The sequence below is a fragment of the Lissotriton vulgaris genome, chromosome 1_2 (assembly GCF_964263255.1).
Source record: "Lissotriton vulgaris chromosome 1_2, aLisVul1.2, whole genome shotgun sequence".
NCBI classification, from domain to species: Eukaryota; Metazoa; Chordata; class Amphibia; order Caudata; family Salamandridae; genus Lissotriton; species Lissotriton vulgaris.
Genome location: NC_141686.1, coordinates 164,087,732 through 164,105,363, shown reverse-complemented (window position 1 = coordinate 164,105,363; position 17,632 = coordinate 164,087,732). Strand labels below are relative to the sequence as shown.

Genomic DNA, 17,632 nt, shown 5'->3' with positions numbered 1-17,632 from the left:
GCTGTTTGGCAAATGCATTTCGGCCTCCTTCGGCCTTCGTCAGTGCCAGGGTCTTTTCAGAAGGCTTTGCAAAGTGCGGTTTAAATGCCATCAAGCCCCACTGCAATTGGTGAATGTCCGCTCCACCCCATTTGGGATGTCATGTGCACTTTTGCAGTCCACACAGTCCCGGTGGACCACAACTCCCAGGATGCCACTTGAACCCTCCAGGTAAGTGGTGCACGGAGTATGCTGCCCGATGTCAGCGATGTTGAGCGGGAGGCAGGATTACTCGCATAGCGTGGAAAGCAATGTCCCCTGCAACTTGAAACTCCGGTTGCTTCCTGGGGTCCCCACTGAAGTGACTCAACCCGCACGCTCGATCTTCAATTAGGCGGGGGCAGGAAGACAATGCCTACCGCCCTACCGAGGCTGATAGCCTCAATGTACCGCCAATTAGAGTCCCGAAAGTGCAGGCGAGATTGTGACCTTCAATTTACATTGACCAAAGTTTTGCCGAAGAGGATGCCAGGTTGGTCCAAGCCTGCTTGTGAGTCAGGGGCTTCTGTAACGCGTCTCTGGCCGACGCGTATGTAAATCCACAGTTATCCTCACCAAGAAAGAGCAGAAGCACCATGGGGAACATCGGAAACTTCCTATATTTCAGCTGTTTGGCAAATGCATTTCGGCCTCCTTTGGCCTTCCTCAGTTCCAGGGTCTTTTCAGAAGGCTTTGCAAAGTGCGGTTTAAATGCCATCAAGCCCCACTGCAATTGGTTAATGTCCGCTCCACCTCATTTGGGATGTCATGTGCACCTTTGCAGTCCACTCAGTCCCGGTGGACCACAACTCCTAGGATGCCTCTTGAGCCCTCCAGGTAAGTGGTGCACAGAGTGTGCTGCCCGATGTCAGCGATGTTGAGCGGGAGGCAGGATGACTCGCATAGAGTGGAAAGCAATATCCCCTGCAACTTGAAACTCCGGTTGCTTCCTGGGGTCCCCACTGAACTGACTCAACCCGCACGCTCGATCTTCAATTAGGTGGGGGCAGGAAGACAATGCCTCCCGCCCTACCAAGGCTGATAGCCTCAATGTACCGCCAATTAGAGTCCCGAAAGTGCAGGCGAGCTTGTGACCTTCAATTTACATATATATATATCCATAACGAAATCCCAAATTGCGACCATCCAAACAAACGGCGCAACACCAGGATACAGACTACGTGGGCAATGATGAAGATAAGTGTTGTTTATTCACACATCATAGGTCCAAATGATAGGTTTCAGCCACCAGACATGCAGCCTTGTTCACATAGCGCTGATAAGTGCATTATATACATGTGACAGTGGTAGTGTTTGTTCTTTGTTGTTTCAAGTGACTAGGCATTTTACTACATGTGGTAACTTTTACTATAGCACTGCTTTACTGCTGACAGGCATATATACTGAATTGACAAAGTGAATTACATCCCTCTTGTGCAGCACACTTCTAGGTCACTAGTAGAGTCTCTTAGAGATGTAAAACAACGCTTCCATTGGATCTTGCACACAATGTTAGTACACATCCTGGTAGATAGTTATGTATTCTTGTGGTGTTCTGTTGTGCAGAAAAGTTATCCATATGTAATGGTATATGTTCTTAGAGGGGATCTGATATAATGTTTTCTTGTGTGGAATTTGGCAGTTTATGATGATGCTGTGATGGATGATAAGATATCATGTCTGATCTTAGGGGTGCCCTATCATGATGTGGTATGTTAGGTAAGTTATGGGGAAATGTGGTATAGAAAATACTTTCTCTGTGGAGAAAACCTTCCCTCTACACCCTCACACATTTAGGGATCTTAACTCAATTTTCCCACACAGGCTGCAAGTTTACACTCTTGCTTAGGGGCATGAACAAATCTCACTACATTGAGGTAAAGGTTTGAGAATATCCATAAACTAGGTTTGAGAATCTCCATAAACTAGCAGACATTCATCAGCTTTCCAAGGTATCCCAGTCCAGTAAACATATTTGCTTGTACATAATCTTAGACTGCAGCATTGCTTGATTGCTAAAAAACAGTTGCAGTGGCACAAATTAACCACTGCACCTTAGTGATGTACTATTACAAGGGACTATGAGTCACTGCAGTGTCAATCCACCTTTTGTGTATATAGATTGTGAATTAAGAATTTTCATGCAAGGCTTTTCTACACCCAAGTCCAACTGCAGTGTGCAAATGACTATGTGAATTGAGCCTCTGTGGGTTCTGGTTCAAAGACATCTTATATCCTGCAAGTCACTGGTCTGATTCCTGGCAGCCTTGATTCAGTTGCTCCTCCTTCCGTGTTCAAAAGAGATCAATCAATTGAGATTTATGAAGCTAAAAGGAAATCCTTAATTGCCAAAAAGTTCTTCACATCACTATGTAGACTTGCTAGTATTCATCGTGGAACGGATATTCGGGATGATCAATGCACCTAGAAAACACAAAACAATGATTTACTTCCAGTAGTTATTCTCTGCAAAATGAAGTATTAACTGGATATAATTAACAAACTTAGATTGGATGAGAAATAGTCGGTCCACTTTCTACATGGATTTGGCTGCAAGTGAAGAATTGCATTGCAGACAAGTTATGAAGCTACGCCACCCATCAGCAGATGTAAGACCTCAGGTTTGGGATCCACATTAGCATGTACAATCAGAATATGTTAGAGAAATTACCCTACTTCTGACTAATTGTGTTACTAAACCACCAATCTTCACAAACGTTGAAGTACGTGTCTGACTTACCCAGAAGTCCATTTTCAGATGTAAGTAGTAATGGCAGCCATCTTGCAAATCAAAGAAGGAGGTCCTCATGCCAGCTCTTCCTGCAACAGTTCTCCTGTCCAGCTTGCTCACAGTATGCTACGCTCTGCGGCCTGTCTACCAGCTTCCCTCTGTTTGTGCCTCCTTTGCCCGGTTCTTGCTCTGTTTGTCAGTTTCTGTTAATTTTTCTGCCCTCTGTTATGCCTTTTTCTGCTTTGTTTTTCTGCCCTGAGGTTTTCCTTTTCTGCTCGTTTTGATAGTGTCTCACTCTACAAATGCTGATTGATTGAAAGCAACACCAAGTCATCGCCTACTACTTTAAAACACTACTGACTGGTGTGATGGACGTCCCCCTGAAGGAAGTTACCCTTTTACGGTTACCCGGTTCACTAATTACCACCTCTCAGCCTTCCATATCAAATGAAGAGTCGGTCAGAAAGTAGAGAATACAAACCAATATATGTTTATTCAGGTACACTCAGAGTGGAGCCCAGTCTGCCCAGTCGCTCGGAGTGCTGCAGTGGTACTGACATCAGCAAGCATAAAGAAACATTATGTACATTTCAGAATCACTGAAGGCACACCCACATTGGAATTTTCCAAGCAGCTGCAGCTAAACAATAAAGTACAGAGGATAAATTTCGATTCTGAGGCCGGGCACACACTATCTACTACTCAAGGTCACTCTGCCCGTGCCCGCCACTAGACAAGTGGGAGAAGGCCTCTACCTAAAGGGAAAGGTATGGCATACGCGCGGTCCCCGCCATATATGGCGAAGTGGGAGGGAGGAGCAGCTGGGAGGCGGGAGCGGGCAGCGAATGGGGAGCGGGAATGGGATAAGAGGAAAAGGGGGCAGGGCTGCAGGGGAGCAGCGGAGGGTGGCGGGGGGAGACAAGAGCGGTAACCAGACACAGGGGTAGCGGCGAGGGGGGCGGGTAAAAATGCAAATACAGAACACGCAATATGAAATACAAGGCTCGATACTAGGCACAGGCTAGAAGGGCAGACACTTCAGATCGTGAAAAACAATATCTTGAGGTACATTTTATCAGTACCTCGTCATTTGTTTGTCACGCTGAACTGGGTTTATCACACTGGTCAGATCTGATAAAACTTGAGCCGGGTCTTTTATGGCATCGGGTATGGACCAAGGAGGAGACTAAATTAAATAGAGATATTTTAACTGATATTTTGAAGATGGAAAAGGTTTGAACAATTCCTTGGGTTAGATACGTCCGTGATTTTATGCAGAACTTAGGCCACCCAAAAGATACGTAGAAAAAATCTGAAAAAGGAAGGCTTGATGATGTTGGACATGTCACGATTGACCACAGAGATTCTGAAACCCACCGTACTAGATAATCAAATTCTTTTAAGTGTTTTTAGCATTCAGCCATATTTAGCAATTGTTCCTGGAGGCTATGACAGATTTTTAATAACAAGATTCAGGTTGGGAATATTGCATAGAATTGTAAGCTTTCCCACTATGAATGATTGGTCACGAACAATGATTCTGTGTCCTTGTGACAATTTTTCCAAACAATCTACCATTCATGTTGTTCTTTTTTGTAGATTTTATTGTCACATGAGGAAAGTGTGGATTCTCCCTATTTTGAAGTCTATGGAGATTAGACAGTGCCGTCCTGCATTCATTGCTTTACAAACTTTGGATAGCGATCATGTAATGTGGAGAGTAGCAATGTTTTTTAAAAAAGTGGTTAGTCTCAGAAAATTGTCACTTAACTGATTCACGCAGCGCTTTTTTTGGCATGTTTTCAACGCACCCGATGTGCTATGATTTAATTCAGGATCAACCGTGGACCATTTCAACTTGTAACCATTGTGTTTGTGAAGAGCAATTGAGTCTAAGATCAGGTCACATTTATTACTGTTATTTGGGTTATTCAACCCAAAGTGACTGCCAGACATAGTGGAAAATGATCGCTCAGGGAGATATCATCGATGAGAAAAGAACGGATTATCGAAGCATAATTGTTTGACATAAGTATAAAATGTATAGTAGAACACAGGCCCCTACCATTAAAGTATGACCCAACGCAAGAGGATTTGGGCACATGTCATTTACAAACCCTAGATCTAGAAGACACATCTCGTTAAATATCTCCCCCTGACTAGAATGTTATAAATGTTCATCAATATCAAATGGTGCTTTCTGTCTAGTTGAATCCTAATTAACTAATAATAGATGTCCTCTATATAAAGATCAGCCTGAACATTTAAACTATTGGATATGTAGGTACAGGGCCCACCTTTGGGTCTTCCTCTGTGTCCACCAATTGCCCTAGTATGTAAAGTTTTAAACCCATTGATGTGAATCGCATCTCTAGCCCATGTCTCTTGGAGACAAAGGAGATCATGATTTAGTAGAAACTCACACCAAATGGGCTCGCTCAGCTTTGAGCGCAAGCCAACAACATTCCAAGACACCAGATTACAAAAAGCTTTCTTGTTAGTAATGGTTGAACAATTGCACAATGTGGGTGTGGTTTCCGGGATATCAATGGTATCCGATACTTTCATAGATGCTGCCTGAGTATAAGGCCAGAGTATTTAATTGGCTTATCTGTATGTCCATTGTGTTGGCTTGGCTTGTATCCACCGACACCTATAGAATACCTTGGGCTGTGGTCCAGGCCGACTCCTGTTTGGCCTTGCTTTCCTCATTTGAGGTGAATGGGGGTCTTGTGTTGTGAGAGGCTTCTTTTCCATATGAAGAGAGCATGATTTCCCATTCCTTGAATCGAAGGTAGGTTAGGTCCTTTGTGAGTTGATAAGAGTCTTCCTAGTAGGGGGACAGTGTGAGGTTGCCCATTTTCCTGTGGTGTTGTAATATCTGGTTTTATCGGGGCGTAGGTGATTGTTGCTCTGTTTGTTCTACTGGTTGCTCAATTTTATGCACAAGGCTTTCCTTCTCGCCCTGGGTCACCCGCTTCCTGTCTTCTTCCTTTCTATCCTGGAAATTAGGTGGGATAATTCTATGTCCAGTGGAGAGTTGGATAGAGGCTGCTCAGGGTCTCCTTCTGGCAAAGTTTTGGGGGTAGTATTGCTGACCGATGTGTAGGTGTGTTCATTTTCTACTTGTGCTGCTCCTGCTTTATACGAAGGTGCGGGGCAAAAGACACAAGAAACTAAAAGATTACACAATTTGGGGCAAATGTGTTAAATGCAATCTAAGCAGGATAGGCATAAGTGAAGAGCTCTGAGGAACTTCCCGTTTAAGCTGAAAAGGTGTGGATTTGTACAGGTATAATGTGATTCATTGAGATTGATCTAAGAGAAAAGAGTGTATCCACTTCAGCAGCTGCTTCAGGAGTGTAGAGTATAGCATGGTGTTAAATGCCTTTGAAAGGTCTAATAGCACAAAAGCAGCATGATGACTAGAAGATAAATATTTGCACTGCATTGTTGCCCGATGCCTGACTGTGAGCGATCCAGTGGAGAGAGTGCTTCCAGAAAGCTGACAGCTGCTTATTTGCTGAATTTTACAAGATTTTAGTTGGCACGTGCAATAAAGTAATACGGCTAAATTTGCCAAAATGGCAGGCTCTACAGTCAACTTTTACAGCAGAGGCATCCCTGTGGCAGGTTGTCAGGAGCAGGGGATTATCCCAGTTTCTAGGAAAACATTGAGAAAGCCAAGAAACCTACAGAGTAGGAGCAAATAATCTCACATGATAAATAAAAAGAAAATTGGGAGCAGAGATCAAGTGGAGAACCCGATGAACAACCTGCCAAAGCGTTCTTGATATCCACATCGGTGCCCATTTTGTCCACTACCAAAGTGGACAAAATGGGCATGTCATCAATATTGTTAGAATCTTTAACTAAGTCAGAGTTACAGTAATCTGGTTGAGCCTTAATGCAAGAGAATATATTTTTTTGTTTTTTCATCATCAGTTGTGGTATTCAAAACATTTTGGCTCCTTTTAATTCCTAGATGTTACAGCTTATATACCACATACCTTGAGCTTAACCTGCTACCTCAAAGTGAGCAGATTGATGAAACAGCTTAGTCCTACGTGTATGTGATTCACTCACACCTGATTTTTGCCTGGGGTCTTGTTGGATGTACCAAACGCCCTACAGCTATGCACACACTTCACTTAAAGAGTGCACTACTTTCTTCATCTCCTGTTTTAAAAATGCTGCAGTCTCACACTTCATCTCCACTAGAATTGTTTTCCAAACCGTACCAGCTAGACAAGGTGGTCATACTTCTGGTGAAAAGTGATGAAATATCATCAATCAATGTTTCTAGAGCACTACAAGGGGCACTTTCAGAGAAATTCTTGCAGCCTAGAAGAGCAAATGTTGTTGTCCCGGAGAACTGAGAGTATGTAGTAGAGTAACAAACGCATTCATTATTTCTTGTGGTCCTTTTTAAATGATAATCCCATTTCTGTGGTGAAACGCTCACTGTGACAATTCTGTAATATGGGCCAGTTGTCCTTCACCTCTGTTCTCCACATACTTACGCAGGTCACAACAGTGGTTGAAGAGGATCTTTGGTGCTTAGCAATGTTTCTGAGGTGGAGGTCTGCTTTTGGTCATACCTTTACATCCAAAGAACTCAACTCTGTGAATTTCCTCTTACCAGCAGTTCCATTGGCTTTGGTTTTGGGTGTTGTTTCTATGTCCTCGTGATGCAGCCATTTGTTACTAGACGGTTCTTTGGTGGGTAATAATTGTTTACAATTGGTGCCCACTGTATTGTGCTATTTTTTCACAGTTCAATGGATGTCATATATTCCTGTTGATTCTACAAATGCCAGTGTGGCTGAATCACTAAAGAGGTTATGTAGAGAGTAATAAAGGTGTGCAATTTAGACACAATAAGGCAGTGAGAAAATTCAAGAAATGTTGCTGTCCTATCAATTATATCTTGAGACGACTGCAGATTGCTAATTTCAACCTCAAACCGAAGAAAGGAAAATTCACACAAAATTCAGAAGGTCTTAGCAACCGAGATAGATCTGAAATGCTATGTTTTGCTTATGTTGTTAAAGTTTCAAGTCAAACATTTTTATTGATTGAGACCTCAGCAGGGATCAACAATATAAAATAGAGATTACCACAATCATGTTATGAATCAAATGTGCACATATATCAAATATTTAAAACAATTTCAAAAGGATAAAAAGCAATGTAAATACATTATAGCACACACATTCATTTGGTGGAAACCTTATAAATTGTAATAATTTATCTGTGTTTGGTATGCTAAATTTAAAATATAACAGGCTACTAAATTGCCGACGCGCTACTGAGACTGCAGGGCAAATGTCGAGTGTCGAGTGTCAAGGGATTCAAGAACTACGTTTTTGAATCCCTTCTTGAAATAGATTGCACAGTTCTGTGGAGTTATGCTAATGGGTCCTACAGTCAATTTAGTAGTAAATGTAAATGTGGCGTATTTGTATAGCGCGAACAGTGACCCGGAGGCATCCCGGCGCTTGTACTCCTACCACAAGGGAACCCCTCCTGGCTTTTCCTTGTGGGGTGTCCACTCCTGGGCATCCCATGGTGAAACCAGGCATCCCTTGTGCATCGGGGGCCTTTGTGGAGACTAAGCAAGCTATTGCCCAGAGTTGCAGCGTGGGACCCATGCTTAGAATCGGCACTGAGGCGAGAATATCCAGTCAGAGGAATTTAAGCCCGAACCCACGAGGCGGGAATCGAACCCTGGTCCCTGGCCAGCGTTCTGCATCAAGGTCTGCCGCTCTAAGCATTGAGCCACACTCCTCCACTAATCTAAGTAACCATATAAACCACCTAATGCCATGATCTAGGTTGAAAGATAGATACTTTTGTAAATATGTACCATTTCTACCATAGATTTATATAGACAAAATCCTAACTTAAGTCTGTCTTAAGACAAACTTAAGACAACATCCTAACTTCTGTGAATTCCAAAAGTAGTAAGTTTAGGATTTTGTCTTAAGTTAGTTCTGTGAATCGGCCCCACAGTTTCTCACCACTGGACCTGCTGCAGAGCACAAAAGGATCAGGTACTCCGGATGGAGCCCTCTTCTCGGGTACTCAATGGCTATTCCTTCTGCTGGACCATAGGTGCACTTACCATCTTCTTTGTTTTTAACTGGAAGAATTAATTTGCAGCATACTTTTTCACTGTGCCTTCATCTTTGTTGTTGTATACTTCAAGAGAAAATGGTGGAGTACCAGGCTGATGGAACATGATCAATGATCAAAGGTATTTCCTGAGACAAATGTCAGATTTTTGGAAGGCTATCCACTGACATTGTAACATTAGTCTTTTCTAATTCGTTAAGTACAGTCCACACTTCTTAAACGGCTTATCATTACAGGTCCATTTATTACTTATTCCTCCCCAAAAAATGACTTACTCTTCCAAATAATCATAGTGCATATTTCTGTTGAGGCCATCAATGATTTTCATATCTTCAGGTTCCAAATGGAAGTCAAACACCTGTTGGTAAAAAACAAAAACGTGTTCTCAGTGACATGATGTAGAAGCATACTACTGTACTGCACAACACACGGAGAAGATTATTTCTATGGTCAACGAGCATAAAGTTTTGATGAAAACATCCCATGCCGGAGGAGCAAATACTTCATGAAATAAGGGCTGTCTGATTGATAATCCTTCATTTCATCAAATTCAAAACATTGGTTAGTAAAAACTAAAACTTAAGAAGCCATTCCTTCCATCGCTCTAAGACTGGAGGCAGGAAATTAGTTGAAAGACACAGAGGGTTCTATGGGAGTGAAATCTGGGTAATACTTTAAGAATTAGTGCTTTTTATAAATCCACAGATCTGATTCAGGCAACTAATGTTGTAGCTATAGGAGTCTTACACAGTACACCAAGGGGATTGTGTCTAAGGCTTCTGAGACAGAGAGAGAGACAGAAAGAAATAGGGATAAAATTAGGTATCACTTTTAAATATCAGTAATTAATGTTACTGTGTCCAACACAAGGCCCCAAAAGCTATTTTCACAGTGGCAGGCGCTAGCTGCACTACTTGGAAAACTTGAGTACACATTTAAATATTAATACCGCTAACTCAGGTTCGGTATCAGCTAGGAAAATATTGTAACTACTGTTTCACATAGTTATTAAAAGTCCTACTCAATAATGAGGTTGGATTTTTAATAAATATTATGTAAAAGTAATTTTGAGAACGTTACTCTTTACCTTCTAGAGTCTTTGAGAGTCTAATTAGCATTAGTCACTGACAGCTGGTCACCTTGTACTAAGCCAACATTGAGCTGTGAAAATCCTTCCGGAAACAGGCAATAGGTCACTTTGATTGACAGATCTACCTGACTGAGCACAGATGGCCTATCTGAGCTCTGCAGAATATTGAGGCTATGAACTGCTGCCATCCTTTTGGAATAACAGTATGAAGGCCTGATTGATAGGTCTGTCTGAGGCACAAGTAAAACCTTTGCACTCTTGAAAGGGATTAGACAGCAACATATAACAATGATTGTGTGTCTCCTGTCTGGTCAATGATGGACCTTGCTTTGTTTTATACAATTCTGACTTATTTTTTGTTGTTGTGGGTATTGGGCCTGGTTCAAACTGCATTTTAGTGTTAGATATGGGAGGAAACTGGGTATTTCTTTATACAGAGATTGAAGTTTAGTCCTAGTCTACCGCAGCCATTTACTTACATTAGACACTGTATTGTTCTTGGTACGTTTTACTCCACATCTCTGGTTTCCATTATTGAATTTCTATTGTTTTGTTCTTAATTAACTCAAACTGGTTTGACAAGTAAAAATTGGTTGTGAAATTTTAAAGTTTTTTGTGTGACTTTTTATACAGTTTATACAATGCTTACAAAGTTTATGCATTGACTTTGATACAACCTGGCTGCTTTATGTCACATTACCAAGAATTGACCATGGGTTTAGTATATGTTGAATAATATCCAGCAGGTGGTAGGCTTATTCTTTGAGGTGAGCCCTTGTCCTGTCCTAATAATATTCATCTTTCCAAATAATTAATTACTGGAGGATGTGATTAATGCTCAAAATAGGATGTGACATGTTTGGATTAGTTTCTGTAATGAGCTATGTGAAGGACAAAAAGGGTACAAGAGAAAGGATCTCCCATCTGGTCAGGAAAAAAACTACACAAGTAACTAACTCAGACTGCTGTGCCTACAGTAAAAAAATAAACAAAATGTCACACATATAAAAAATATACAATCGATTGCTCTCAATGAAGACATATGCCAATAATTATAATCAAAACACCTTACAACTTGTAGGTTTTTTGACACCATTTCAATTCTCATTGTTAAACGACTGAATAGGACAACATTTCTTATTCCAAACACATAATGTGATATTTTCTGAGAGAGGATTATTAAATCCTAGTTTGCATCGACGGACCTAATTGGGGTTGGGTGGGAGTGTCATAGACGGAAAGCTTTCTAATGTGGCCTAATGGAGTGGGCTGTTGGAGGTAGGGGATTACACCACCCACCCTATTGGATGGCCAGAGTAATGTCCTTTTTTAGGTTTCAGCCTGGCGAGGGGCACGAAAGTGCCCCTCCCAGTTTGAAAACTTTTGTTTTCAGTAGGGATCTTCAGACCGCCTCTGTTTCCAATTGGCTAGCTCCATAAATGGAGGCTAGCCATTGGGAGACAGAGGCTGTCAATCGCGCTTTCTCTTGAAAACGCGATTCGGGGGCGTTTCTGGTGCTTTTTTTAAGCCCCGCCCCTTTGTCCCGGGCCGCGCTGCGATTGGCTGCCGGCCCGGGACACCCCCGTGACGTCATTTCCCGGGCCGCGCTGTGATTGGCTGCCGGCCCGGGACACCCCCGTGACGTCAGCCAATCACAGCGCGGCCCGGGACCTCTTCGCTTCTCCCGCCTCTCTGGCTTCCCTGTCCCTCTCTCTCATGTCCTACCTTGCCTGCCCCGTCTCGTGCCCTCGCTCCCATCCTTCCCCACCCACTTAAGAAGGCGTGGTGAGGTCAGAGAGAAAAGTGCTGCTTTTAGAAGCTGTCTGCACAGCACGTCTCCGGTGTGGCTTTCACATAAAGCGAACAAGCAGGGCCGTGATTGTGGGGTCGGCATGATTCCTGAGCCCCTCCCACTATGCCGGATTAGCCAAGAGGGAAAGTACCTATACCCCCAAGGGACACGGACCAATAGAGGGGGGTTCTGCAGCGGGCGGGCCGTGGGTGGAACTACAAGTCCCAGCAGGCTGTGCGCCCGGGGCCGCTGCCAGGGCCGCCCGGGCCGTGAGTCACCGGCCCCCGGTGTCTGCTTACAGCGGGAGGGCAGGCGCTGCCACGGACTACAGCTCCCAGGGTGCCCCGCGGGAGGAGGGGCTCCGGCCCCGCCCGCGCCAGGTGCAGACGGCGCCGACCCAGAAAGTTGAAGCTTTTGTCCTGCTCCGCGCGCTCCCAGGTGAGGGCTCCGTCTGTGCTGCGGGGGGGGGGGGGGGGGGGGGTGTGTCACCGGGCCGTCCGCAGCTCTTGCTCCCTCCCCCCCCGTGAGTGGCGGCTGGCGGCGTTGATCACGGGGCACTTGGGGTGGGATCAGGGGAGGGGGAGAGGATCCGTCGGGGGCCTCGTGTGCCCCCAACCCTCTCCCTCCCTTTGAGCTGCAGAGCGCCCTGCGGGGGCGGCGTGGGTGGGTGGGGAGTAAATGCATCACGGAAAATATAATACTTTCCAGCCCCTTTAAGAAACTACAGCGCCGTGTGTAGAACTGCCTAAAACTTCAGCGCCGTGAAAAAAACTAATATGTCAGAACCGTGCAAAAAAAGCTAAAACTACAGCACCGTGCACAAAACTTAAACTACAACAGCGTGCACATACCCTAAAACCACAGCACCGTGCAGAAAATACCGAAATCTACAGCGCCGTGCAAAACACGAAAGCACCGTTTAGAAAATGCCTAAAGCTACGCATCGTGCGTCGTTCACACGCTTGAAACAGATCTAGGAGACCACATCATTCAACCCCATCCGGTGGCGGGAAACACACTGCGCTCGACGAAAAAGGTGGTTCTTGGCTCCCGGGGTGGGTGGTTATTCGGACTGGTGCTGCTGGGGGGCCTCGGCTTTCACCCATGATGGGGGGGGGATGGGGGCTTTTACTGGACTCTTGCCCTTCTCTGGCTGTCAGAGTGGAGGGCACCGGGCTCCAGCCTCGTCACTCCGTGATCGCTCGGAGCTTGTAGGCCCCGCTGTGTGTTTTCTGTTTGACACTTTGTCACAGGTGGGTGTTGACTGGCACAGCGCTTCGGAGAGCTGTTGGTAACGGTTTGCAGAGGTGTCTGTCTGTGTATTTTGTGTTCAGTGTGGTTTCATTTAGCTCCAGTCTCTTGTAGAGTTTCTCCTTGAGTTTGCGGTGGTCGTCCCACCCCTCAGCGCCTGGATCTCTGGAGGTCTGCTGTTCTTGTGAAGCCAGGAGCACCTGCTGCCAGCCCCTCCGAGGGCCCCCTGCTGCCAGCCCGAGGGCCTTGTGTTTTAGTTTTTGCATTGATTTCCGTAGATTCCCCTGGCCTCATCCGCTCCAGACCAGAGCAGCCCGCGTCATTCTGGGTCGAATGATTGCGCCCTTTCCTCCAGGGCAGTGATTTCCTCCTCAGAAGTTGGTGCAAAGCAGCCCGTTTGGTTGATGCCTTCTGCTGAGTTTTCTCAATGTGAGTTTGGGGTAGTGTCACCCCCTAGGCAGGAGTTGCTGTTTTCCCACTTGTCTCCACTCCATCAAGGCAGCCCGGTGGATCCGCTGTGATCCTCGTCTGGTGAATCATGCTGCTGTGCTCTTGACCCCTTGCCAGTCGCTGTGCCATCCAGAGCGTCTGCTGAGGGATATTTCTAGGCGCTATGCTATCTATTTTCTTTGAAGGACTGAGGGTGACATCAGCATAAAGCTCAAGGTCTGTCTTCCTTAAGTCCATAGGGAAATCTTTGGTAACTAGATTGAAGAGAAATGCTCCAAGAATTGTTCCCTGAGGCCTCCAGAAGCCGAGGGCGTGCCGTTGAGCACTCCTCTCGGACTGCTGGACGGAAGATGCAAATTAGCAGGTGGCGAGCAGGCAGGTTCATCAGGTGGCGAGCCGGCAGGTTCATCAGGTAGCTTTGAAATTTGAGCTTGTAGACCAGTCCGGTGGGCCGCGCTCCGCCACATGCTCTGGCTAAATCCAGAAGGTCGACTCCGGTTCATTTGTTGATGTTAAATCCACATCTTTTTATGTCCACTTCTCTGAGAATTTGATGATTAGTTGAATGTTCTTTCCAGAACCCAAAGTGTTCTTTAAAGAGAGTTTTTGCTCGACTCAAACTCGCTGACTCTGGCAAGAATTACTTTTTAGGTTTCGACCTGGCGAGGGGCACGAAGTGCCCCTCCCAGTTTGAAAACTTTTGTTTTCAGTAGGGATCTTCAGACCGCCTCTGTTTCCAATTGGCTAGCTCCATAAATGGAGGCTAGCCATTGGGAGACAGAGGCTGTCAATCGCGCTTTCTCTTGAAAACGCGAATCGGGGGCGTTTCTGGTGCTTTTTTTAAGCCCCGCCCCTTTGTCCCGGGCCGCGCTGCGATTGGCTGCCGGCCCGGGACACCCCCGTGACGTCATTCCCGGGCCGCGCTGTGATTGGCTGCCGGCCCGGGACACCCCCGTGACGTCAGCCAATCACAGCGCGGCCCGGGACCTCTTCGCTTCTCCCGCCTCTCTGGCTTCCCTGTCCCTCTCTCTCATCTCTCCTGTCCTACCTTGCCTGCCCCGTCTCGTGCTCTCGCTCCCATCCTTCCCCACCCGGCTGTCCTCCGCAGGGTATGAGTAAGAAGTGGGATGTTTCTTCGGATAAAAATGTACATTAATTTAACACGAACAGTGTCTGGTCACATCATTTAAAAAAATAGAATATCCTATTTTTCTATCCGTAGTTAAGTTTCCAAAGCACAGCATTTGCCTCGGGGTGCATTTTCCAGTCTCTGAGCCCTTGGGTAACGTGCTTATTTTGTGTCCTACTTCTATGTCTCTCATCACAATGTTACTCCCTGCTCTCCATCAGTTTTTGTCGGGTCACGTGACAAGAGATTGGCAGCTCCAGTGGCTTTGTTCTGTTCACCGAAAGGGAGGTAGTGGGAGGGCCGGGAAGATGGCGGCGCGCAGGAGCGTAAGTGTCAGGTGCGGAGCTCAGTGAGTGGCCAGGAGATTGTGCGCACGGGTGACATGGAGAGCGAAGAAGAGCAGCATACCACGACCCTGCTGTGCATGGGATTCGCTGACCCTGGTGCCATCCGGAAAGCATTGCGTTTGGCAAAAAATGACATCAATGAAGCGGTGGCGCTGCTCACAAACGAGCGGCCGGGCTTGGACTACGGCGGGTATGAGCCCATGGATAGCGGCGGCCCTCGTGGGGACAGTGGCGAGGGCAGTCGCAGCGGGCGCGGAGGCTTCGACCCTCCACCGGCCTATCATGAAGTAGTGGACAGTGAGGTAAGGAGAGTAAGGAAACTTCATATTTTGCAATGAAACCAGGAGGGGAAGCAGCTGACAGCAGGTTTAGAGAGACCACACCCGACATGGGCAGGGTACCCCATCTGAGCATCATGGTGTGTGTGTCCTACGCATGGTGTCCCCCCATCTCAGGAAAAAATAGTACAACAGGAACCTCCAGCCTATATGCCTCGAGCAATCAATGTTTTGTAGCATATAGGATGCTCCTTGTGAATATCGTGGGAGATTGAGTGTAGTGAGCGAGAGGTTGGTCTGCTCGCTCTACAGTTCCCATCCATATGGAGGGCAATCAATGAGCGTGAACAGTAAGGGACTCTATTAGTAACTATCTACATTTGCACGTAATTAGAGACGGGCAACTTGATCAAGAGTATCCTATGATGCACTAAACGGGAGCTACCCAGGTGACATGATACACCCAAAGGTTGGTGCACTCGGCAAGCAGTAGCTTACTTCCTACTGCCAAGTATACGCTTGGTAACAAATACAGCACCAACACCCTGAGATTCCCACTATGGGGAGAAGGCTGTAAACACGCATTCATTGGCATCAATTGCACCACTATGAATGCATCCAATGAGAACTACAGTAGTAGCTCTTAATCAGTTGAGGGGATTAATCTAGATATTCTACCTTTAGCCCACTAACAGAGAAAATGTTTGGGGTGTCTCATATAATACTTATCAGGCAAGGCGAAAATATAAGAATTCTGGGCGTGGGGATCAGTGTAAGGTATATCATTGTTAAGTATTTGTATGGGACACGTGCTGTAAAAACCGCTTACTATTGTGAAAAAGGATGAACAAATAGGAGGCATTGTGGAAGGTACAAAAACTAAACGCGTGAATCAAAACGTGAGTTTGGCACGCACTCGCTTATGCTGAATCCCTCTTAACTTGAATGAAAGTAATTAAATACATTTTGCGTGCTACAGAGTATGAATTGCTGCTTACCTACGTGCCCTTCAGTAACTCAGTAAACCTCATTATGAAAAGCACTCCTCATTACTTACATGAGGAAACATGGTTTAATGATCGTTGTATTAGAGTACAGTGTGTTTTAAAGCCAGGTGATTTTTATTTATAAGCAGTAAAAAAGTGATGTTAATTGTTCGTACCTTATTCTACCTTTTTAACTCTGGCTGTGGCAGCAGCACTGGTTATGCGTTGATCATCATGCTTTCTGTTTCATCCTGCTTGAAAGTGTAATCTTGCTCCTTATCTGCGTTTCTGAGTAGGCAGAGGGTTCATGCCCTCTCCCAGTATTCCAGTAGGGATCTCCGGCCAGCTGTTGCACAAATACTTGATCTCAAAATTGTGCAGCCCAGGATCTCTTTTGAAACCTACTAGTGACTAGTGTGCTTGCTTCCCTGCCCCCTGGCTGTGCTTGCTTCCCTGCCCGTGCTTGCTTCCCCGCCCCCTGGCTGTGCTTGCTTCCCCGCCCCCTGGTTCCCGTGCCCCTGGCTGTGCTTGCTCCCCTGCAACCTGCCTGTGCTTGCTTCCCTGCCCCCTGGCTGTGCTGCTCCCCCGCCCCCTGGTTCCCCTGCCCCTGGCTGTGCTTGCTCCCCTGCAACCTGCCTGTGCTTGCTTCCCTGCCCCCTGGTTTGCTTCCCTGCCCCCTGGTTTGCTTCCCTGCCCCCTGGTTTGCTTCCCTGCCCCCTGGTTTGCTTCCCTGCCCCCATGCTGTGCTTGCTTCCCTGCCCCCTCGCTGTGCTTGCTTCCCTGCCCCCTCGCTGTGCTTGCTCTCCTGGGTGGGTGTGTGTGGCTCTGGGTGGGTGTGTGTGGCTCTGGGTGGGTGTGTGTGGCTCTGGGTGGGTGTGAGTGTGTGGCTCTGGGTGTGTGAGTGTGTGTGGCTCTGGGTGTGTGAGTGTGTGTGGCTCTGTGTGTGTGAGTGTGTGTGGCTCTGGGTGTGTGTGGCTCTGTGGCTCTGGGTGTGTGTGGCTCTGGGTGTGTGTGTGTGTGTGTGTGTGGCTCTGTGTGTGTGTGTGTGGCTCTGGGTGTGTGTGTGTGGCTCTGGATGTGTGTGTGTGTGTGTGGCTTTGGGTGTGTGTGTGTGGCTTTGGGTGTGTGTGTGTGTGTGTGTGGCTTTGGGTGTGTGTGTGTGTGTGTGGCTTTGGGTGTGTGTGTGTGTGTTTGGCTCTGGGTGTGTGTGGCTGGCTGTGTGTGTGTGGCTCTGGGTGTCTGTGGCTGGCTGTGTGTGTGTGGCTCTGGGTGTCTGTGGCTCTGGGTGTGTGTGTGTGGTAGTAATTGCTGTCTGCTGAGCTCGTCCAGTAGGGTACAATAGGTCTCACATTTGCGAGAGATTAAGCTATTGGCAATGTAAATGACAATGTCATTTATTTATCTGTTTTCAAAACCAACACA

General features: G+C 46.2%; 1 protein-coding gene across 1 annotated transcript in view; it reads right to left on the bottom strand.

Annotated features, from left to right (window-relative positions):
• Positions 1 to 1,210: 1,210 nt before the first annotated feature.
• LOC147734755 (aldo-keto reductase family 1 member C1-like) overlaps positions 1,211 to 17,632 on the bottom strand; it is a 210,055-nt gene continuing 193,633 nt past the window's right edge. The window contains exons 9-10 of the mRNA XM_086953034.1: positions 9,163 to 9,245; positions 1,211 to 2,442 (exon numbers count right to left, since the gene is read on the bottom strand). Coding sequence (XP_086809160.1) covers positions 2,400 to 2,442; positions 9,163 to 9,245 — 126 coding nt within the window. The 3' untranslated portion in view covers positions 1,211 to 2,399. The remainder of the gene's footprint in view (positions 2,443 to 9,162; positions 9,246 to 17,632) is intronic.